The sequence below is a fragment of the Plectropomus leopardus genome, chromosome 6 (assembly GCF_026936395.1).
Source record: "Plectropomus leopardus strain MGB_pleo_1.0 chromosome 6, ASM2693639v1, whole genome shotgun sequence".
Lineage (NCBI taxonomy): Eukaryota > Metazoa > Chordata > Actinopteri > Perciformes > Serranidae > Plectropomus > Plectropomus leopardus.
Genome location: NC_142181.1, coordinates 18,054,731 through 18,080,201, shown reverse-complemented (window position 1 = coordinate 18,080,201; position 25,471 = coordinate 18,054,731). Strand labels below are relative to the sequence as shown.

The 25,471-nt window shown below is 38.6% G+C and overlaps 1 protein-coding gene across 15 annotated transcripts in view; it reads left to right on the top strand.

The window, feature by feature from the left end:
• elna (elastin a) overlaps nucleotides 1-25,471 on the top strand; it is a 112,746-nt gene that overhangs the window by 42,452 nt on the left and 44,823 nt on the right. For 14 of the 15 annotated variants that reach the window (XM_088078906.1, XM_088078908.1, XM_088078915.1 and 11 more), the window contains 4 exons: nucleotides 11,500-11,568; nucleotides 13,081-13,128; nucleotides 14,926-15,024; nucleotides 16,245-16,271. In XM_088078906.1, the coding sequence (XP_087935032.1) occupies nucleotides 11,500-11,568; nucleotides 13,081-13,128; nucleotides 14,926-15,024; nucleotides 16,245-16,271 (243 nt within the window). The remainder of the gene's footprint in view (nucleotides 1-11,499; nucleotides 11,569-13,080; nucleotides 13,129-14,925; nucleotides 15,025-16,244; nucleotides 16,272-25,471) is intronic. The other variant, XM_088078907.1, reaches the window with a different exon arrangement.

Genomic DNA, 25,471 nt, shown 5'->3' with positions numbered 1-25,471 from the left:
ACACTCGTCTCGTTAAACCAAAGCAGTGCAGACTGGATGCCGTGCCTTAGTTGTCACAAAACACTAGTGATGAATTGCAGCATTACCCCAACATTGCTGGTAGATACCCAAACTGATTGTCTTGATCCCCAAAGCAAGTGGTGCTTCAGGCTTTATTGGTAGTGTGTGTTGTGGACACCTCTCTGGCTCTAATCCCTCTGCTGGCAAGGTTGGGTGCCAACCACAGCATACTGGATTAATGTGACACATACAGTAGGCATCCCAGTGCTCAACAACTCTACCCTGTAATTAAAGAAATAGAATATCTGAAGTAGTGTCTGAGTAAGACACAGAGGGTTTTCTTCAGTGAAGTTTTCAGTTTTTACAACTTGTTTAAAGGGTAACTGGTATTTTTCAAACTGGACCTGTTTTCTTTGTGTCTATGTGACAAACTGGAACACATTTATTTTTAAATTGGTCCAGTATTGAACAAGGGAACTATAACATAACATAACATAACATAACATAACATAACATAACATAACATAACATAACATAACATAACATAACATAACATAACATAACATAACATAACATAACATAACATAACATAACATAACATAACATAACATAACATAACATAACATAACATAACATAACATAAAAAGTGATTGTCTTTGCCACTTAAAGGCTCACATTGTTACTCTAAGGGTCTGCCAACATTACAAATTAGAAATGATTCCTACAGAGACAGATCATTTGTTTGTACGATTCTTTTTGGTCAACCAAAAACAGCATCAACAGCATCTTTGCCAAGCCCACAGGATTCCATTAAAATAAACAGTAACTTTATCGTCCTAAAATGCACTTCAGTCAAGGTGGACAGAAACAAAATAAGACTTGCAAAAACGTTATTTCTACCAAATCAAACTTGGTGATTGTTGGAACAAGGGGACTTTGGTTGAAATAAACTTAGTGAAGTTTTTTGTTTTCTTTTTGTCAACTTTGACTGAAGTTAGTTTTAGGATTAAAATGGAACCTGGTGGGTCTAGCAATAGCAATTTCAGGGCTGTTTCTGGTTAAACAGAAAGAATCATACATGATAACAAATTGGTCTCTTTCTTTAGGGATCCTCTCCATAATGTTGTCAGACACTTACAATAACATCTGAGCCTACCAGAGGCAAAAACAAGCACTTTTTAATGCACAACGTTAATATATAATGCACAAATGCCCTGAGTGGTTGCAGCCTGTTTCGTTGCTGCAGGCTCCAGCGGTCACCTCAGTAGGGGACCAGTTTTAAAAATTGTTGGTGTCATTAGTCAATTAGACACAAAAACAATGGAAAATAGGGCCCAGATTGAAAAATACTGAAGTTACCCTATAATGGCGGTCCCACAAAGGCATTTTAATTTGTTGACATTGAGTGGTTTGCTGTAATTTGTAGTGAGGTGACCTCATTGAGTGCTCATTTGGGAGAGAGCCCTCCGGTTACAAGCACTGACTGACCAAGATTTGCTATTGTGAAAGAACTTTTATTCCATGCATTCATGTCCTACTCTGGCACGCGTCCTGGGAAAGTGTTAGGAGATTGGATGATTTCCGTCCACGGCTTGCAGTTTTACAACAAAGCATTATGGCTGGCTGGGCAGTTGCTTTTTGCATCAAAGCCCCTAGCCAGAGGCGATTACTAACATTTTTCCTATCACCATTTTTACTGTAACTACTGTTAAGAGTATTGCAGGGATCAGACTAGAGGTTCGGGATGGATGAGTTGTTTTAATAGACATGTAATTCAAACGGAGTGTACTGTAAATGTCCAGGGTGCAGTTCCCTCGCACATCTTTTTTTCTGTCCGTAGTCTTACCTTTATAAACGGACTGGTTAATGCAATCCAATTCCTTCGCACATGGACGGCTACATTTTAACTCCTTGAAACTTGGATTGACATCAGTTTTCTTTTGCTGCATTGAGATGCCTTTCACAAGCATTCATACCCTTGAAATGTGAGCGAATGGGTTCATTTCTTTCAAAAATGCAATCGGCAACCTACCAAAAGATGTCCCACCAACTGCAAAAAAAATAGTTACCATAAAAAAAATCAACTGATTATTAGCTTAAAAAAAGAGAAAAAAGAGAGAGAGAAAAAAAGAGAGAAAAGGAGAAATCATTATAGATATCAAGAAATCTATATTGATAATTATATATTTAAAAATTAATTAAAATAAAATAAATTCTAATAAATATTTATGAGATTTTTTTTTTTATAGATTTTTTATTTTAGCACATTTAATGATGTAATTAAGTGTTTTGGTCTTTTCCTTTTCTCCCCTTTTTGTCAATTTCAGGTAGTTTTCCTGTAATTTTTCATTGATTTCTTGCTCATTTTTGGGCCCTTTCTCGTTAAGTTGCTTATTGCCTTCTTTCCATGTTTTTGGAAGAAATCAAGCCACTTAGCTCAGGTTTCAGAGTCAAGAATGTTGGATCACAAATCCGCAAGTAAAACGCCTGCCGGTTTCTCACTAAGGCATCACTTTTACACATGTAGATACACAGCATGTTACTGTGAGTCCTCATTATTGCCATAAACCACGTATCAGTTTGTAATTTGTTTAGCTCCCACTCTTTGGTTGTGGCTGAATGTCAGTCCCAGCATCTCCCAGTCAGATGTTTGGTCTGCAATCAGCCACTGCCAAGTGTTCAACAAAGAAGCACATTAACTCAGATGATTCATTCCAGCCACTCTGCGAGCAGCCCTCACCAGGCTGCGAGCTGCTGCGCAGTCTCACTGGGCCAGCAATCTGCAATGGCTCCTGTCAGGAATGTTTTCATCTCGACCTGCCACTGCCTACTGATTTCCAAGTTCGCACAAACAACATGACAACACGAGCACAACATGAGTTTAAAAATATTTTTTTAATAAAAAGCAACAACTGATGATGAATTGTTGAGAAAAGATGGTAATAAAAGGAAATTGTGATTAAACACATTACGTCAATATAATCAAAATCCTCTGGCATGAAAACATTGCATGCTTTGTTGTATTAATGTCGGCGCACTTTTGTTGGTGTGTGGGAGAGGGTGGGGTAAACATGGCACCTTGAGGCGTTTGGCATCAATAAGTTGGTCTAAATCAAACAAAACTGCATTTCTGTCAGTGTTTTTTTGGGATTTTAGCAATACAACATGTCCATTTTCCACATACTTTTATAGAACGTCTGTGGACTGGACTGGAAGATCAGGAATTCTGTTCTCCTCCACATTAATCATAGACTTTATGCGTTCTCTGTTCAACTATGCAAACTGCTTTTGTCCTTGCCAGGATAGAAGTAGAACTTTCAGTATCTTGTTCATAAATTTGATTGATATGTCCTTAGTCAGTTGTGCAGTTCCAGTTTTGAAAAAAAACAACAACAATGCTTTATTTTCTTTATTTTCAAAAAAACATTAGGGTGATGAGAACTACCTTAAAGGACTGAAAACATCTTTGGGAAAAATTTGTTTGGCTTGTACAATGAGTTTTTAGGATGGCCCATGTCCCATTTACTAACATTGAGGGGGCGGGCTTTATGGCCTGTACTGCAGCCAGCCACCAGGGGGTGAGAGCTGTCGAGTCATCCACCTTTATATACAGTCTACGGATTATTACTGCTGCAAAGTTGGGCATTTTTAACATGGGGGTCTATTGGGACTGACTGGTCTATGGCCTGCTGACTCATTTTTCAGCTTTGGAGGTTGTTGCTTTATTCTGCTGTATGATATAGTCACATAAATCACTTTCTGGAATGCAGTCATATTGTGAATTGTTTGTTCCACTAGATTTTTGTGATTTCGCATAGCTGATGGTTATCTTCAGCCATGGCTTAATCTTTAGTCGTGTAAATCTGAAATATTCATACAGGAGAATTCACAGCTGCTACAAAACCCTGTTTTTAGTTTCAATGGCACGTTTTTCATGATTCTTTAACGATTTCCTGTCAGCTTCCAGTGGGATGACTTCACCCAAGACTTCCCGAGGCCAGCAATTCAGCAATGACAAGATTGGTCATTGTTCTTGTCATCTTCTTAGTCGTTAAAATATTGCCGTCTGAGGGCTGTGAATTTGTTTGCCAAACTGATGTTCTACCTCAGAGAAGTATCACTTAGACGAGGTTGGGCAAGTGTAGAAAGTGAAGGTGGCAGCAGGTGGATGTGGGTGCAAGAAAAAGATTTCCCATTTTATTTTTTTTACAGTATTTGATGCTCCTCACACTCTCCACCATGCTATGGAAAATACACAGTGCAAAGGGTGAGTGGGCCAGCTGTCACATGACTGATAACGGCAGATGTAAGGGTGCCAGCAACCACAGTGTTTGCTTCACTGCACTGTTGCTCTGGGCTGCAGTATGAGAGCTTTCCATGAATCAAACCTCCTCTTCTGGGACAGTGGTTTTTGGATACGTCTGAACACAGCAAACAGTTGCTAGTTTGCCAAAGCATTTTTTTGTTTTATCGAAAGTGATGGAAATAGTGGTGCAGATTTGTGTAAATGTCAGGTGGGCGAAGTGGCGTAAACACATGACAGAATAGTTTTCCTCAAGACTTCCCAAACTATGTGGAGTGCAGCCGTGCGACCATGACTGGTAATGGACCTATACGTTTTTTTTTGTAAAGGACATAAAGGGAGTGTCATAATTAACTTTTGCGAGGTTGCATGTGTGAGTGTTGTATACTCATATGAGTTTGTTTTTCATGCCTAATACAAATTGTTTCATCAGTTCATTGGCATTTAATTATTTAGTAAAAGACCAATTATTTAAAAAACACAACGCAGGGTCATGGAAATGTCACATTACTCTGCAGTTTGGTGTAAATTAAGTAAAACTAAACTCAGCAATTTGAAAAACTATCATTAACATGGGAGGTACTTTGGAAAAACATGTCATTGGCATTGGTTTAATTCAATAATAAAACAAGTTACAGTTACGTAACTTCTCCTCTATTCTGTCATTATATGTGGGCGCAACAACCAATATCCCCTCCATAAAATGAAGTGTTTTCAGGCAGTATAAAGTTTTTACACAGACTTAAATTTATAGTTGTTTGTTTGAATTACACAGATTTTCTTCTGTAGCTGTGTTGATACTCGAGGCAAATATCTTTCCAGCGAAATAAGTTGATAAACATGTCATTTCCTACTTTCTAGGCCAACATTCAGAACATGAAATGATGCAAGGCTACACATAAAAGGCGCTGGATACGGTCTTTTCCACCTGTTAGCTCGTGTGTGGTGGACTGCGTCATTTTATCAAAATTCAAAACAAGGGATTTAGACGGACCATAATGCTCACATACACATATGTTGTGTGTGAAAATGATTTCTGTCTAAGCCTTTGGGCTTTTCACACATTGTCCTTTTTGTTCTGTATAAATACAATTTTGAATCCTCTGGAAACTGAATTCTGATTATGAAATTTCTCAGCAATTGTGTTGCTTTGTTAGATCTGGGATTTAATAATCATGTGAAAATGTGAAGTGGTGACAGGATTTCCCTCCTAAAGGAAAAAAAGTTCACCCAGAAACACTCCTTCGTTATTAAAAAAATACTACTGGGGTTTGCTAAGAGATTTTAGGAAATGTTAGAAATCACTATGACATCACAACCATTTTTCTCAGCCAAGACAGGCTGAGAAAATGGTTATTTCTTGAAGTAAATTAGACAAATTCTCACAAAAAAACAACACACAGTTCATGATGTGGCACGCTATTAAAAATAGGAGAAGTTTTCGGTATGCCGGTAATGCTGGAACCAATGAGGAATAATAACAACAATGACAAGGGCCATAGAGAAGATAGATTTACTTTGCTCCCCTATTAAACCCTGACAAAACCAATATGTCCTGGCTGTTTGTACGTACAACTACAAAAAGTATAACATCACAATTTGTATATAACACAGGTAATCATGAACCAATAAATTGTGGACATGCAAGCTGTTTGGGAAAGCTGCAGTCACATGACCAGTGCACGGACAGGAGTAAAGAAGAACATAGAATAAAGAGCAAAAGTCTGTAAAAGGAGAGAGGATGGGGTGATGGGTGGGTCAAACAAACACAGAACTTTCCCCCAGGAGACTGATGTTAATGTCTGGTGTGAAACCAAGTGAGCTTTGAGTGATTCTTTTCTGAAACGTAACCCATGTAACTTTTCGCTAAGCAAGTCGATTTAATAAACTTAGTAATACGTAATGTCAGTGCCATTCATGGGGCACTCTTTACTTAGATATCATACTAAGTATTGTATAAGGATGCGTTAGGCATGGGAGGAGGTATGTTGGTCTCAAATGATTGGTAAGGTAAAATCGAATCCCCCACCCTCCAAAAAAAATGAGAGTGTAATGACTTAACAAATCTGATATTATACAACTGGCCTATTGTAACCCATGTTGATCCCACATGGTAACAGATATTGTACTTTATAGACCACATGACATGTTTGTGTTGCCAAAAAAGAGACACAAATTCCAGCCCATCACTAATCCATGTGAGACCCATATGGACACTTTTACAGAGAAATAATTCAGAAATAGTCCAAGACTTGTTCTAGATACACACTTTGATTGACACAGACACATTGCAGGAAGTGTCAGTATCTCACTCCTGGACCATGTTACCTTTCACATCCGACATATTTTTCCTGTTGCTGATGATTGGCTGCTTACTGACACCCTGTCCGCTGGGAGTCTTACAGTTGGACCACATTCAAGTCCAAAGTGAAGTCATGATAACGTAAAATACTGTCAGGAGTCCTGTGAGTGCATGTACATCATCACGTTCTTAATGTGCTCTGGGCTCAAACTGCAATAGTAGGAAATGCCTTTTCAGTTCACAACAGTCATAGTATGTGACTGATAGCAAGAAGGCAAATGCTGTAATTTACTGATGTTTCTCCGCCTTTCCTTTTTGATGTTGTCTGTCTTATAAAATTCTCTTAAATTTCCTGCCGTGTTCCACTGTAATGAATCTGCTATAAGCTTAACAATATAGTTTTAAGAAAGGGCTTTCAACTTGTCATCCTCTAATTTGCTTGGCTTATATTTTAGTAGATCAGCTATTATTTCGGGCAGGATCAAATCACTAATAAAAGTCAGGCTTTAACATTTGCAAATCTTCTTTCCCAAGGTATTTTTATCCAGCCACATTAATCATATCATGAACACTCAGGGCAAACTCTCACTGGAGCCGATGGTGAAATAAATGATGCCTCGTCTAATCCCTTGTGCTCTACAAGTCAATCTTGTCCTTCACACACATTCCAGCACATTCCCATGACCTGGCTGAGTTCATGATGAACATAAGCCCATGATGATGATGATGGTGATGATAATTAAGACAATAATGAAGAAATCTTCACAATTTGTTGAGGTAGGTCAGGTCATTTGGTAGAGGTCAGTGTCCACCTTATTTGGATGCAAGGTCTCGGTGAACCTATTGCACTCTGTGAAAGTGGCACAGTAGCAAGTAAAAGGAAAACTGGAGTAGATAGATACTCCCTCTCGCCTCGCTTGCAGCGCCGAGACAGGAAATCCTCCCTTTGATTGTGAAATGAAGGAGCAGAATTGAGAACAATCATTCTGCCTCCGTCGTGTGGGGCCTGCACCTGAGATCCCTGCCACGGAGCCAATTGCCAATGAGACGCACATAAACACAAACGCATGCACATATAGGCGAAGATTTTTTTGGGGGGGGCAGGGGACATGTCCCACATAATATTTAGCCCTGTCTACTTGAAATAATGTTTATACGCAACTATTTTGTAACTGCAATGATTTGACGAATGTAATTTATGTTTTCTATTACATAGAGAGAAACGTATTTGGCAAGGTCTAAAAAGGTTAATATTGAACGTTTTAGCAAAATGTTTATGGACAATGTATTTCAGTTTTCTTCCGCCAAAATCTTGCAATAAAGTATCCACGCTTAATTACTACAGCATTACTTTTTTATTACCTTTTTTTTAATTAAAAGGCCCTGTTGTGCTTTTTGGGTTTTTCCCTTTTCTTTATTGTCTTCTATAGTATTTTTGTGCTTGTAAAAGGTCTCCAAGTACAGCCCAAAGTCCAAGCCAAAGGAAGCTCTCTCTCCCTCAAAAGAGACTCCTGAAACAGCATGTTTGAGTTTCAGTGTTGACTTCCGTAACAATGTCATATCACAATGTAACAAATCAGGGTAGACTGGGCTTCTCGGCAGGTGGGACATAAGCTCAGACAGACTGTTTCAGACAGAGGTGCTGCAGCAAAGGGCAGTCTGAGACACATGATTTTTTTTTTGAAGATTGAAGCATGTAAACCTATACTAGTGGACCCCCAAAATACAAATATGAACCCGAAAATGAGCATAGTAGGGCCCCTTTAACAGCTAACCAAAATCACGATCCTTTTCTAAACTTTACCAAAGTGCTTTTGTCACCTAAAACTAAAACAGGTGTTTGGAAACATTGTGATTGGACGCATTATGATGTTCAGCAGGCTTTACTTTTGGTTTTCCATACTTGATGACTAAATGTTGTTATTCTGCCTCAAGATAATGTTGGCATTATCTGTTTGGAAGACGCTGGTTTCTGGTTTCTTAACAACACTCAAAACTGAAAACCAACAATGTATCAACGTCATCTGTCGTTAGTATTCTGCATCATATTAACATTGGTATTAGACGTTGACCTGACGTTCTCACCTGACATCACAATCTAGATTAAACCAAAATATCAATGTCTGATGACATTGGTGAAAACTTGGAAAGGCTCTGGTGTTAAGGTCCCACACTTTTTACACTCACCATCCTTACCAAACACATCCTTGCGAAGCCTATGCAGTACATGACCGTAGTGTTTTGGTACGTGAGAGAATCGTTGTGTCTGAACATAATAAAGGCGGTAATTTCGTTGCCAAAATAAAAAGAAAGTAAGTGTAGTGTCAGTAACCTCAAAAAATATAATCGCAATCTGCCATAAAACTTAAAGAAGAAAAGGCACCTATCCACAGTTAATTAGGAAGGACAGACATTTCCACCATAAACTGATGCAGAAAAGGCATCAATTGTTGCATAAAATTGACCAATATGCATGATATAAAGTGTCTGATACTCAAAATGTCTTCAGGGATGACCCTTGGACCCCTCACTTAATATGCATCTCCCCACATATTGAAAAATAAATAAATAAATACACCCCTACACACACATTACTTGCATTGACTTAGCCGTTTGATAATCAAAAGCAGAACCCTGGACAATGTTATTTATTCCTCATTTTTATTTGAGCCAGGAGGATTTTGAGTTCTCTTCACTCAGTCCTCTATTACAAGGCCAAGCCCCAAGAAAATGGATTAGTTCTGCCATCGTCCAGCTCCCAGATCTGGATGAGTCAGGATGATTTAAGTCAACCTCCCGCTTATCTGTCCTATTGTTCATTCATAGATTAATTTTTTTGTTTTTTTTGTTCGGCAGCTGTTCAAAGCCACAGCTACTGCCATAACTGTTCCCATTTAAAACTGCTGCTGAAAAAAGGCATATTCACCTACACTCTGTAAACCCTGCACAGCAAAATTTTTTGCTCTGGACATTTTTCTCTTAAAAAACAGACAAATCTTTTACCCTTGTCTAATCAGATTTTAAGTGCAGTTTTGGAGTATCCAATGCTGTCCTTGCTCACTTCATCATTAATAACTTGCAGTTATATCAACACTTTCAGAAGTGTTTCACTGCTGGAAATATGTTCTGTTCATTAAACTGTCATTGTTCATTGCTGTCTATGCAATACTGCAAATGCTTTTGGAATTGTCGGTATATGACCAGAGAAAACAGAGAAAAAGGGCTTTTGTTAAAAAACCTACAGTCACCAGATTGCATTAATAATGATGTACCAGACCAGGAAACACTCCTGCTGATGGGTGACGTAATGCAGCTTGGTTGTTTACACCGGAAACAATATGACACCTGACTGCTAACAAACAATCTCAAATTTCAGTTTAATGGTAAGTTAAAATATTTGTAAAAGTAATATTTTTGTTTCTGAGAACAATTTGGGCATGAAATAAGCCATGCAGGTACAAAATCTTGTTTTATATTTTATCAGCACAGCTTATATCTACTGTTTGAGCTCAGTATTTTGAGCCTCCGTTTTCACAGAAATATCAGAGGAAACAGTATGGCACTGTCTTCTTGCTCATAAATTCTTGTGTTACAGTTAAACAGTGCACTAAAATATATTTCTTGATACATTTTAGGCAAGAAATAGGTAATACAGTAACATGATCCTGGTTTATATTTGATCAGCACAACCTAGTTTTACAGTTTACGATCTAAATAGATACATACTCCCTTGCTCATTTTCTTGTTTGGTATCCTGTATGATCGTCAATATGTTTACAATCCATCCAAAAGTTGATTGCATCTCAGAGTATGTGTCTGAATTATGCACGTCACTGGTTTCTTCCATTAACTGGCTCTGACTGCAGTACAATAGAAAGAATGCTAGTGTTATTATGGCACAAATCCATTAAATATGTCACATCTTGTTAGTGAGAAGGTCAAAGCCTTCTTCAGTGCAATATGTACACATTAAACTGTGCTTTTTGGCATTTTTCTGTGGCATATGTCATGAATTTTCATTCAACTAAATCGGACAGTAATACCTTGTAATCTTCTTCCCCTAATGGCTGCACTCAGTGGACAGAGCTCAAAGCACAGTGTTCACACAGTATTCGCTAATAAACACATGAACGCCTTTGACATGTGGTTTAAATTAATTGGACTCCCAACACATGTAAGAGCCATTAAACATAATCATTGTGGTCCTGCAGCTCCATTCTCTCCATTGCGTTTTGCTTTTAGTGATATGAACCAGGTTTTTCCCTCAAAAATATAACTTTTTTGCCTTAGCTCACTGGCTGTTAGTTGTCCCAAGACAACTGGAGGCATTTTTTCATCCTCCCCTCCTTTTATTTCTGGTGCTGTTCCTTGCACACATTAGGCCGCCATGTCTGGGATCCAGAACGACCATCTGAGGAGTTGCTGTGGGCTGCAGCCAAAAATCAGTCGGGAAATGAGACTAGGGGATGTAGGTGGGGGCTTAGGGTGTCCACAGTGCTGCAGCAACTCTGAGAGAAGGTCTCCAACTGCAATACCTCATCAGAATGAAGACAATTGAAATTTACTCCTAATCAAGCCTAGGAAGTTTTTTTTGCTTTCACTTTGGCTCTGGCTGGAGCTGCTGTGTTCACGTTTCATTGTGCACCCTATCACTGCTAAGACCTGCCAGCGACAGATTTCAGTTTTGACGTCTGTGTCACAGATGATGAAAGTGTTTGAGAATGTCTGTCTATTAGATGGCGTCATTGTTTAGAAATGCTGTTTCTAGCTGTGCAATAAAAACATAATAAAAAAAAAACATTGATGGCTTAGATCTGTTTGGCCACACTGTTCCCTGTTGTCATGCTCGTTGTTAATAGAGGGTGACCTTTTCTTTCTCTGTTGTGTGTTACAGGTGTGTATGTACCACCTGGTGCTGGGATTGGACCAGGAGGCACGGGACCAGGAGCTGGATTTTTTCCAGGTAAAAGAGCCTCCAATGACTGTCTGGACAGTTTAAGCAGAAATAATCCAGAACACAGCTACAACAAAAAAAGTCTGTTTGTCTTTAGCTGAGGTATAACAGTAATGTATACTACTGTAGACCAGAGGTTTCACTAAAAAGAAACACAAGTGCAAAAAATATCTAAATGAGAACCCGAACTTTAACTAAAATTGAAAATACTTACAATGTCTGCATTTATAAAAAATTGTAGTCAGTGTCTCTAAATAAAAAACTAAATAAATGCAAAAAAAATATTGCCGTAACTGACAAACTTTTGCCATCTAATGATCTAATTGATTAATAATCTAATTGATTCTTCTGCAAAATCCTCAGTCCATAAGTGTGCTTTGACTTATGGGGAACTTTTCAGGAGGTGGAGAGGATGGTGCATGGCATAAAACCTAGGCTGATTAGCTGCAGACCACTTCTCAAGACCAACAGCAAAATTGGGCAGTTTTTAGTGAGAGATCAGCTTCACTTGAAGTGGTGATGTCCACCAAAAGCAAATGTTTTTAAGCAAGAAATCAGTGGCATTTCCACCAGCAATTGTGCCACCAAAACTGGGTGTTTTTGAGGAAGAAATCATTGGCATTCAAGCAGACCACTTTTCGGAACCAACCACAGAAATAGGTGTTTTTTCGCAAGAAATTCATGGCTTTTCCGGGGGCGATTGTGCTACCAAAGCAAGTGTTTTTAAGTGAGAAATTACAGCATCACAGTGCTGCAGACGACAGACCAACAAACAATGAAACTGTGTGTTTTTAGAAAGAAATCTGTGATATTTACAGCTGTGATTGTGCCAACATAAGTAAGTATTTTTTAGTGAGAAATGGTTTTCATTTTCAGCATTGGCACACTGTTTGAGACCAACAACAAAACCAAGATTTTTATTTATTTATTTGCAAGAAATTGGTAGCATTTCCAGCGGCGACCGTGCCAACAAAACTGTGTACTTTAAACCAGAACTAACAATTACCAGGTGTTTTTTGTACCTACCCATAACTATACAATAACCAAAGGTTATTCTGTGAAACCAGGTCTGTGGTTTCCAGAAATTGGAAATTAAATTGCAGCCAAATGTATACTAAAGGGTATAGACTTAATTATTGTTACATTTTGTATGTATTGACTTAATAAATGTCTCTTCCTATACCCACATGAAAAACATAGTTGTGAAGCTGTATTTTTTATTTCCTGGTAATTATAATTATATTGATATATAACAAATTTCTTAAAAACTGTTTAATACTGTAGGGCTTAACGTTTCGCATATTGTTTGCACAAATGTCTGTATAAATCTCTGCCCTGTCATTATATTACAACTTGTATGCATACATGTATGCCACATTACACTCTCTTGGTGTCCCGAGAGAAAGTCAGAGAAAAGTCAGCTGGTGTAATGATAAATCACTGGGCCAAGAAACTGTCCATTACATCACTACATGTAGGCATACCGTAACTTTGTACTCTGTATGACTGTTGTTTTACAAGGGTCTGTCGGAGGAGTCCCTACGGGCTATAAACCAGCTAAAGCAGCAGGTGAGTAGAAGAGACATTAGATTTATGATTTTTTCCTCCGTCTACTTTATAAAATGAGTTTATATGGATTGCATCTGGTTTATCATAAACTGATGCACTACTGTTTCAGTGATTTGTATATGACAAACTTTAAGTATTTGTATTTTGGAAATTATATTACAGAATATTTAGAAATGTGTATTTTCTTTGGAAAAAAATGTATTTAGCTTTATGATCACATAATACCTGGTGGATTATATGATGAATGAACTGTTTAACTAATTGCTTTATAGCTATTCAATTGTTCTTTCAGATTATTGTTTAACTTTCAAACATGTATTAAGCTTTATTCCATGTTGATCAAAAATGACCTGCAGAATTTCATTTGTCAATTGTTTGCTATTTGCTGACGCTACAACTATTTTATGACATGGTAATCTCTGGGTCATGAAAGCAGTGATGCTTTCCCAGAGTCCAGATTGTCGTGTCCAAAAGGCTGTTCCCTTCTTTGAGCTTAATGCACAGTCAAAGATATTCTATCTAGTGTTTGTCACTTCACACATTCACAGCAGACACTTATTTCTGCATGCACAGTCCACTTTAGTAACAGTTTACCAAACGTAGGCAGTGTTCTGGCATGGCTTCAGCTCCCATTTGCTTGACCCTGCTCACCTTTTTAGAGCAAAGAGAATTGAAGCCATGACTGCAGAGAGAACGGATATGATGAAACATTTTAATTGTGATTCTTATCATTTAAGTTGTCATTTGGATGTTTGGTGAATGGTGTTACATTTACCGCATTTTAAGAAACAGACAAAAACAAAATGTTGGCTGTCAACACTCAGCTTTGGGTCAGTCAGATCTGGAGGAAACATGTGGTGAGACTTCCTAATAACACCACCACTAAGAATAATTACATTCAAGGGATTTTGCTCTGGCAATGAACAGTGTGTGAGGGGCCAACTGCTGTTGTTTAGTCAGTTTATTGGAATACATTATGAGGTTTAAGGTTTGCAAATTTTAAGGCCTGTTACACATTCTTTTGTAGACGCTCAGGGGTCAGTTATCAATTTTGGGATCTTAGCAATGGCAAACCTAAGTCATGATAATAGTGTTACTATGTCATGACATGAACATCGTTTGCAGGTGATAATGGTAAAAGTTTACAAAAATCAGCAGGTTTCCATTGATCTCTAAATTGCGCAAATTGAAATTGTGAATATAGAGTACGCCGAAAATAAACAATTTTGAAAAAACTCCTATTTATCGCAAAAAAGTTTTTATGCTCGCATGAGGTGGTATTTTTTTTGGCAATTCGAAAAAAGCCGCATTTCACAAAACTGCAATAGAAACTATTTTTTCGCTTTTATAAGTCACATGATGCTATGGCTATGTCCTTGTCGATAGGAACTGGCTCCCTCGGGCATGATGCAGCAGTTGCTACAAGAGGTGTTAGTGCATCATGTAACTCTTTAAAAGTTGAGCGGAACATCCGGAAGTTTTGAATCCAAAATTCTTCTGTGAAATTGTGGACTGTCACCTCCCAGAAATCCCTCATACGTGGCCACTGCTACGTAAAAGGGGCTTCAATTTGAAATAACTGGAAATACTGCAGGCTAGTGCAGAGGCTGCTAATGTTTTGAACATTCATCACCATGCTTCTTGGAATGTTATCGTGAGAGAAGAAGTCGCAGATCACTCAATGAAAACAGTCATTTCGCAAATGCGTTTTATCAACATTGAAAATATCGATTAAGTTTTGCACAAATCTGTAAAGGAAACCTGCCTAATAATAACAATTGTGTTTGACCCTGACAGTAGGAGGTTATGGAGGTGGAGGCCGTGGTGTAGGACCAGGTGGTCTGGTGCCAGGAGGTGTTGGGAATGGTGGCCTGGGCATTGGAGGACTGGGAGGAGGTAGGAAAATTAAAAAAAACCTTCCTGAAACTTTATAGTTTTAGCAGAGTCAGTCAGCATACAGCTGCTTTGAAGGCTGCAGCCAATACCCATATTAAGGCCTTTTTTTCCAACATCCTAATATGATTAATCGAAAACAGACATGAGTGCATGTTGAAGAGAGAGACAAAAAAAATGTGTTGCTCTTGTTTCGCAATGTTTGAAAAGTTGAAAACTGTGTAAACACTGTAACAAATGCGTATGTCTTTTGAACTGACATGATATTAGACTCTATAAATTAATATTAACAGAAAATGGAAATTGTTGTACAGTAAATCATATATACAGTGTAGGGAGGGTTACTTTTAATTACTTTTAACCATGTATTCCACTATAAGTTATTGGATACATGCCCTAATGTAATTTGTAATGTATTCCATCAGATTACTCAAACCAAGTAATATTCTAAATACTTTGGACAGGATAAGATAAGATAATCCTTTATTAGTCCCACAATGGGGAAATTTGGGTTGTCACAGCAGCAAGGTGTGTACAAGATAAGCAAGCAAAAGAACAATTTAAATATTTAAAAAAAAAAAACAACAACCAAAAAAACAAAGCGCAATAGTAAAAACAAGGTGCAAACTCAACATTTAAAATATATTTACATCATTTTAACATTTTGAAGTACTTCAAAATCATCTTGCTAATTTAATTTGTCTGGGTTTGTCCTGGCTGTGCATCTCCTCCTCATGTGGCAAGTGCCCTACAGACATAACCCTTTTAAAGTACTTGCTATCTTTTTGTACTTTTTAAACAGAAAACACACATTTTATTATGTGATATTTATTGAAAAAGAGTAGCAAGTACATTTTTTTGGGATGGGGATGGGATTTTCTTCAGCAATCAGCAATTCCCTGGCGATCTCCCTCCAGCCAGCTGCAACCTTATCTTGGTTTCTGTAGTAAAATGCAGACATGTTGTATAGATAACTCCTCATTTCAACTAAATGTATCAGCCATTCCTTGTCCATTGTAGAGCTTTCAAAGCAAGCGAAGAATACCACCCACTCAAACAGTAACTGTAAGGGAATACAGCTACTCTATGTAACATTGTTAATTGTATTCAGTTACTTTTCAACCCTCTATATACTGTATGTCTGATAACATGGAAGATGTTTTGATATTACAGGGCAGAAACATAACCTCACCGATGTTTTTACTTTACTTGTTACCCAACAGGACAAGGTGGAAAGCCCCCTAAACCAGGTAAGTTGGAATATTTATTTCCCTTGTCATTGTCTTCTGTGGAAAGTCGTGTAAAATAATTGAAAGTGCAGGTTTTTTGTTGTATGTGCATATATTAAAATAGTATTTCAAGGGATATTTTGCCAATTTTCAACCAATTTTCTGTGGCTAGTATGTTAAGATGAACTGTGGTAAACATTTTCTGTCACCTGTGCTGCCAAAAGCGCAGACAAAGAGTATACAGCTGATCAAGAGAGTCTCCCCTCTTCCTTTCTCTCAAACTCAGACCAAAATCTTAACTGATCAAATATATATCAAGACTATGTCACTTCCTATTTCTGTCCAAAGATGTTTCCAGAGACATTTTTAAATGCTGTGTTTAGCTGTAACAGTGAAAGTTTGTGAACAGTAAATGGGCATCATACTGCTTCCTGCACAGTGAATACGGAGGCCAAATAAACGGAGATCAAACAGTAAAACTAAGCAGCTCTGATCCAATATGAAACAAGATACTGTTACTTGAGTTGTACATTTTTTGCCTCAAATGTTTTTAGGAACATGTTTTAGCTTACTGTTTACCTGTAATACAAGATTGGCAGCTGCAGTTGTTTCACTTGAACCAGTCCACATAACATCACCCACCATCAGGAACGTGTGGTAAGGCTTGATGCATTCTGGTAGTTGAAGGGTTTCTACCTCTTGAGCAAAACTGTCTTTTTGTCTGTTTTCTCTGGTTATGTAACACCAATTTAAAAAGAATTTTCATCTTTATACTGAGGAAACAACCTCGTTTTATGTGAGGACTCGCTTCATATGGGTGATATACTTATTATTTAAAATAAATAAATATTGTGAAAAATTGTACAATGAAAATTTTAATGAAATATTTGAGGATGTAGTAACACTCCTGTGTTCTTACAGTAGTGTACAGTAATAGCCATAAAGAAACACATGGAAACTTCCGCTGCATTACGTAAGCTTATACTATTGAAGTGCTTTTAAAGGAAGGAAACAGAATGAATTGGTGTGGGGTGGATAAAGTAGGTTAATGTATACACTACATTATGTTCACACACCAACAGAATAGACCTGCACAGACACAAAGCTCAGGCTTAAGAGGAATAGTATTTTGATTGGTTGTCACCAAGTTTTTCTTATCACCCCTGTTTTCGTCGGGGTCGGTTTACACTGGCTTGGCAGCTGTTTGGGGCGTCCTGACTGGGTGGGACCATTCAGAGATTCCACAACTCCTACACCTCTGCTGTATTAGTGAGTGATGATTGGCAGAGTGAGAGCGGCCATCAACGGCTGCCAAACAATGGTGCCAGAGCACTGATTAGTGTTATTGTAATGTTAGACCCTCACAATTTCTGGAAACCTCCGTGTTGAAATTTACCATGGCCCCTGTCTCCGATACCACACAGTAAATATTTTCCTTTGCTGTATCACAGTCTGCGCTGCATTGGGGCTTTAGCAATGTTTAGCCATCGTTTAATTTCCGTAAGCATTGCTGATACAATCTCAGCCTACCTCTATGTGTTCAGAAAGATAAGGAACCAAGCAATCGTCTTATAGTTCTGATAACACATGGAGCGGGTTACAGAAGGGTCCCTCCGGACTGCCACACCCCCGCCCTCCAACAAGATTCGCAGGAGAGCCATTTTGTGAGAATGACCTAATATCCAGTTTTCAGTGGTTTATTTTGGCTGGGATTAGCAGAGCCTTACTTGCCCTGGCTTTTGTTTGCTTTTGAGTTCCCTGTCAAGTGCATGGCATATTAAAAGGAGCTCCCTGTGAAATTAGTGCAATTTGGGGTCTGGGTGCTCCCTCCCATACTGTAGCTCCCAAACTAATGCTGTCAGAGCCCTGATTTACTGCCTGAAGTCAATTGGGCCCGACTCAACCTGCCGAGCTGTAATTCCTCAATATTCTCACAGGCTTGAATCGGTTGGGTTCACTCAAATTCTCCTGTTCTTTTTTTTTTCTTTTTTTAATGCAACTTTGTGGTCTGTGTAATGTCATGAATAATGTATGGACTGTGTTGCCATCAAGCCATCCTGAACCTCAGCCCTCATAAATGAGAAAAAATGTTCCGTATTTAATATAATGTGAGGCATATGACAGTTTTTAGGTTGTGCTGAACATTTGGTAGAAGACATATGTCATACTTGGATCACAATTGTTTGTAAACAAAAAACTTTAGTTGACTAAAGTTTGTAATAAATCTTGTAATATGAACACATATATATTTACAGTGAACACGGTCACACGGTCACCCGGGTGAAAGTCTTACCCTGCTCTCCCCTCTGCCCTATGCGGCTGTTCTAGCTCTTTGTATTACAAGCATCAAAATAATGACTGCCAGGTGTGTTTCATACCACTGCTAAAACTGCCTCTGTGCATAGGTATCTGGCGCTGAGGGACACTGACCAAGCACCTGTATTTGACAAGTTGGGAGTGAGACCAGGTTGAAAATTCAGGATTTTAGTCAGCTTTGGGCCCAAAACTGTTGCCACGGCTCAGGCTCAGATTAGGCTGGGACAGACACTGTGCGGGTTCATGTAGGATTGGGCCTGATTTTTTTGGGTCTATCTCTGTTGTATGGGAAAAAAGAAAAAAAAACTCTGACACAGAGCTAGGGATCACATAGAGTTTAACACATTTTTACATGGAAGACACTTAGGTGTTGTCATATGTTCCACTTCATGGTAATTGTTATTGTAATTGTTGCTCAGTTATCTCTAATTGTTAGTTTCCATCAGTAGTGACTTTCAATATTTGCAATTTCCATTCCATCAGCTACGAAACTATCCAAATGTGTTTTTTTTACATAAGGAATAAAGTTTCCATTGCAATACAAATATGGATCTGCAGTTCACCAGCAGGTAAGCCTTTCACAATGGCATGTTGAATCCATCTGCATCAGTTAGTCAGTGTTTGGCTTGTGCTGCAGAAAACATGCCAGAGGAAATTTTTTGCTACTAGCACATGAAAAATCGTTGACCCATTTTTATTAACCTTTTATACATAAAGCAGGATTCTGTTACTAAAGAGGCACAAATGCAAACACTGGTAAACTACTCTTAGATGAACACTCGCACATCAAGAGAGCTGCCATTCATTCTTGTGAGGACGCCAAGCAGCGACATTACATTCCACAGATACGCACCTTGCCTGGCCAGTAATAGGGAACAGCAGCTGGCTATGTGAGTAGCGTGACTGCAATGAATTGCAGCGTAGCTCATGCAAGACCTTGTAAATGTTACACTAATTGTGAAACCTGTCAGCATCCAGCTTTGACAATACACTGAAAGCTGGACAGAGAGAAACTTTCTCTTCATGAACAGCTGTTGGACACAGTCTCCTTTCCTGCGTTCCCTCAAGCAAAGGTGGATTCAATCCTCACGTTGTGATTGCCAAAACTTTGTTTTTCACGGGCTAGCCTTTTGTCACTTTCAGACAGTGTTAAGTCAGTTAAAAATAAACATAGATGTTACTGTTTTTGCTTTTGGTGTAGTTTCATTACAACTGTTTGTTTTTTTTAGAGAAGATGTGTCTCTGTGTGATATCTACTGCATCTCTTTGCTTGCTGATTGACTCCCTGAGAGCAGATCAAATTATCAGTGATAGAAAGACAACAAGCTGTCTGTCCCAGCTTTCCTTTGTTTGGAAACTAATGTCACACAACACTGCATTAACCCTAGAGCAATGCAAATTGTTATCTTGTTAAAAAAATTATCTGAACAGTCAATCTGTAAGCATTTTCGTGTAGCATTTCTCTGCATAGATCATAGATAACACATAGAAGAAGGATGAAATAGTTACCGTTGTAATCAAATCCTTTGTCCTTCACTGTTATCAATGAAGGTCTACAAAACTACAAATAAGAAATATCTCTCATGACTGTGATGAGAATGACTGGCAGACAGCTATCTATTCAACATATCTTCACACAACAGTTCAGATGATATAAGAGGAATAAGTGCCCCACAAAAGGCGTCGTAATGTTATGTACTTAACCTAAAGTTACATAAGTTTGGGTTAGGAAAAGAAACATGCTAACAATGTAACTTAATATGACCCAAAATTCACTAAGGGGAGACTTTACTCTCATCAGCTCTTTGGTCACATGATGACAGCCTTCCCAAGTTTGTGGGTTATACAGAAATTGCTGGCTCAAGATTATGTACATGTACATCCAAACTGTGGTGCGTTACTTTTCACATTAATTAGTGACCAGGCCATAGACTGTATATATGAATATATGTAATAGACATAGCCACTGTGACATCACCCATTAACTTGTGGACTCCTGTTTAGAAGCCTTGAGTTCAGCCTTTTGGACATTGCTTGAAATGGCCATGACCTTAATGATGCGTTACTTTAAGCCTTATTAAAATGTAAATGTTTTATTAATGAAAAAAAAAAAAGAATCCCGTACAGTTGTCATGGATGTTAAAATTAGCTATAGAGACCCAAAACATTATTTGTACCAGGCTGTAAAGATGTTTATTTCTACTGTGAAGTTGGGCATTTTTACTTGGGGGTCAATGTGTATTGATTTGCTTCTGGAGCCAGCCTGAAGTGGCCATTGAAGGAACTGCAGTCTTTGGTACTTCTGTTGGCTTTGTTTTTTCATCTTTGAAGGTTTATACTTGGTCAAGGCACATAAAGTGTGTGGGAGGTGTGCGTGAAAGAAAATAATAATGACTAAAGGAAAGAAATTGAAGGTTGGCAGGCAGGGGGTTGTTGGGTGCGTCCCTCAAGTTGGCATCAGCAGCGAGTTCGAGGAGCGCCCCCATGACGAGTCTGCCATAATTGTGTTCAACATAGACGTTCTTGTACTAGTTTTGCTGTTTTTGCGGTTGGTCTGAGAGGGAAATTGCCTGTTACTAGCGCATGGTGATGCAATACAACTGAGCAGCAAACCACAACCCCCCTCATAAACGTATGATTTACTGCAGGGTTATTACACCAGACTGTAGATAAGTACACCAAATAAACCAGAGGCTGGGTGTATATACTGTAGTCCTTACTTCTTATCTCACCTTTTCTTTGGCGCTTCACTGCCACTGAATAAACATAATAATGTGAAGTAATGGAAAAGTGGTCCCAACAATTAGGTGCAAGATAAAATCACTCTTAGAAAAATGGCAGTACGCTTATAATTTAGGATGATTGATGACACTGGACAATGCTGCAACATCTCTCTGAGTTCTGAAATCTTGGATCCTTTGACTCTTGTGATGGCAGATCGACCTGCAGTAGAGCAGAGTTGTAGCCTCTGACTACAGAAAATAAGCAGATGTTTTTGAGTTTTCACAGCCTGTGGCGAACACTTGACTTAATTTTGAAGCTGGCACTCACTTTAAAGGGACAGTTCACCCCCAGATAAAATATATTTGATAAACTTGCCAAAGTATCACCTCGCCAAGGGCGTAGGTTTAGCTTCAATATTGTTAGGGAATCATGAAACAGGGTTTGTGGGCCCTTAGCCAAAAAAAATTTGACTGACCATCTCTGTGGCCGGTGTCATGACAGCTCTCACCAAAACAATATTGATTGATAAATAACACTACAGGTAAGAGGAAAATATGCATTTTTGATTTGGGATAAGTGTCCTTTAAGGCTGTTGCTCTAAATATTGATCATATGCAGTTAACATGAAATTGTTTTTTTCTCCTCCCCATTTTAAATTACCAACTTTAAATCATTTTCAGTATATGTTCATCTACAATTAAAAATGCACAACCCATCAATACACCTGATTCCTTTTTATTCAAACCCCTTGGTTACTATCAGGGTCTTTTTTTGAAGAAGTACAGATACACCTTTTCCACCAACATGGAACAGATTCTGTTTAATAGTTTAATAAATTGTTGGTCTGTGCTTGGTTTTTGGGTAAATAAAAATATTTGTAATAACAGAGCAAAAGCTAGATGGTAATCAATGCAATCTGCCATCTTGCTCCTACTGTTTACGCCCAGCGTGCATTGTGCAAAACTCTCTGTTTTTGAAGGTTGTGCTCAAAACAGCTGGAAACGCAGGCTGGTTCGCACAAGAACGGGAGCTGATTTGGTGGAAAAGGGGAATGAGTGGACTTGTCTGCTTCACAAAAGGAAGAATGAGAAAAGAGAAATGAGAAGATAGATTGGATATAGGGAGGACAAAGAAGAGACAGGGTGAAGCAAGGAAGATGGAAAGGATTAATAACTCTTGCAAACATACCGTATAGTGTGTGTTTCATACGCGTACAACCACACATGCTTGGAGAGTTTGCTGAAATAGAGGAGACTGATAGATTGAGGTGAGGATAAAAGTGTTTGGCCAAAAGAAGATGTACTTGGAGGAGTTTTAGTCTCCAGGAGCACAGATGCTTTTCATTACTGGAGCTCAGACCTGTCAGATATTGGAAGCATCTGCATGTGAATGGGTATGACTGTGAGTGTATGTAAATATGTTTACGATCTTCATATGTGTTTTAGTCACATGCACACGCACAGTATCTTAGCTAAGACACACCATAAGTTAATGAAACATACTCAGACACAAGAACTATGTGTTTCTATTCTTACACACTCATCTTTCCTCCCTGTCTCTGCAATCTGCTCTCAGTGTCGGTCTTTCAATACCTTGGAACCTGAGCCGTCTAGAGTGGAGACTTTTTTAATATCCCAGCCACACCGCCTCCACACTAGACTCAGCCCACCCAATATACACATATCCATCACAGCTTGTTTGTTCATACTAGAAATGCCTGTTGTTTCCTTAACAATTTTTCTTGGCTGATGTCACCAGATGTTGCTTCTAGCATTTTCAAGAATCACACTAATTCATCCCAAGAATTAAAATGTTATTGTGGTAATGCAATATAAGGATAAGGGCTTTATTAGTTTTTATTGGTGTCTCATCGGTCACGCAAGCCACACATTACTGTTTCTAACTGCAACATTTTTCCCCTGCACTTCCACGATAACTCATTTATATCTCCCCAGTCTTTCACCAACCTGCTCTGCGTCATGTTTGTGTGGTTGTCCTCTGGTAAACATGTTACAACCAATGTAATTTCTTTCCATATTCTCTGTGATAGTCGATGAGCCATCCCTTGGCATATTCTCACAGCCTCTCCCCTGCTCTGTTTGCCAGCAGGTCTGGAGCATGGACCACTATCATTGTCCATCTGGCAGCACAGACTAACTGTTGTTTATGTAGTGATGGAGAGAAAGTCCATGAGCACAGATTGGCGGTTGAATGACCTTGTTTTAGTTACTGGTAGAACTGGGCTGAAGTTTCGGAGATGCAAGGGCCTGTTTTGAGGATCTGTGGCTGAGTGAGTAATAACAGTGATGTTTTGCGAGTTAATAGAGGAGATGAGAGTGTAATTTACAGTATGTTTTGATATGAAAGTCGATTTAATGTGTTTCACACTGGGTGAGTGTAGATGTGGCTGATCAAACTGGGTTGGCCTTTGCATGCATGGCCCGGCAATGTTAGAAACTGGTTTATGCTGATCTGTTAACACTGAGCCTGTGTCTGAGCTGAACTGTAATTGCACAAGTTTGTAGGGACAATTAACCCCAAAATCAAAAATACGTATTTCTCCTCTGCATTGCTATGAATCAGTCTAAACTGTTTTGGTATAAGTGGTCTAGTTTTGGAGATATCGGCCATAGAGATGTCTGCCTTCTCTTCAATGTAATGCAACTTGATGGTTCTCAGCTTGTGGTGCTCTAAGCGCCAAAAATTATATTTGCACAACTCAACTGAAATGTCTCCTTCCATAAATCATGAGTCACATACTAAAGATAATCCAAAGACCTTGTTGTGAGCAGCTTAATGTAGGAACTATTTTTTTTCTTCTGTACCACACCTTTGGACCGTACCACTACTCAGAGGGAAATGTGTATCTACTGCAAGTTCACCTAGCACACTGAGCTAGTCAAAGTTACAGCTCAGCCGAGGAGGACACCATTAACGTTTACACCTCACACTGTCACGAGCTCGAGCTCCATGTGTAGATGTTCGCCTCCTTCCTTAAAGAGATGTTATTGTTGAGTTTTCAATTTATTATTTAGTTATTTATTCATTTGCTGCTTTAAACACCACGAGAGACAGCTAGTTCCATCACACTGGAGAGAAGGCAGACATCTCAATGGCAGATACACTCAGCAGCTCACATTAAAACAATCTAGACTGATAAATGGCACTACAGATAAGAGGTATGTATGTACTTTTGTTTCTGGGGTGAACTGTCCCTTTAAGATGGGATGGAACTGAAAGCAGTGTTGTGGAAGCGCGGAGTTTAAAAGGTCACTGTGAAAGACTTTCTTAGTAAGTCATTTATTCTTGAATTACATTTTATGTAGTAAATCTTGTGTTCCCAGTTCCCAATTTGAATCATTTTTAAAAATTTGTGTATTTTGAAATGATATGAGTCACTGACATTATCTCACCTCAGTGAAATGCTTTGGACGTCTGGATTTCTCAGTACTTATCTTGACCCAGAGCTGGACTAAATGACTTGTGAAGATGAATGGTTTTTGAATGACTTAAGATTTGGCCTTGTAATCCTAAATTGTTAGGCCATGTTGCAATAACCCGACATACATGTAATGTACAATATGGTAAACAGCTTTACCACTGTCAGTGAAACAATTTATCTCTCACTTGTTTTTCTTTGTAGAGCATCCCATATGTCTGTCATAGTAGAATGCCTCAGATAGCTGCACATGGACAATGAGTGTCCTCTATAATGACAGAGGAATTTGGTAAATGCGTTAGAGGCTGACTCAATGAATCTAATGTCAGTATTTCAACTTGAATGTTTTGAGTTGAGCCGACCTGTCGAACACTTCTCTCTTTTCTCAACCCTGAGTTGTCAGAAAAGTATTCAGTGGAATAGCACTTAGATGCATATGTCGACCATCTGGAAGAGGAAACACACTTGGCCAACTTTACATACCACAGCCACGGCTGTTTGTTGACTGATTTTCTCTCACTATGCATTATTTGCACAATTGATCATCTCTAGACAGAGAACATAGCCTATTTATGAGAGAGAAAACAAGCAGTTTTGCAAAATTGGATTTTCTAAGTTCCCATTTACTAAATGTACTACTGTGTACTCTAATGCTTGCAGTGTGTTTCTGCATTGTCTGCATGGCTTTACAGTACATGCTGTGAGTGTGTGTGCCAAGCTGAAACAGACGGTGGTATGAGCA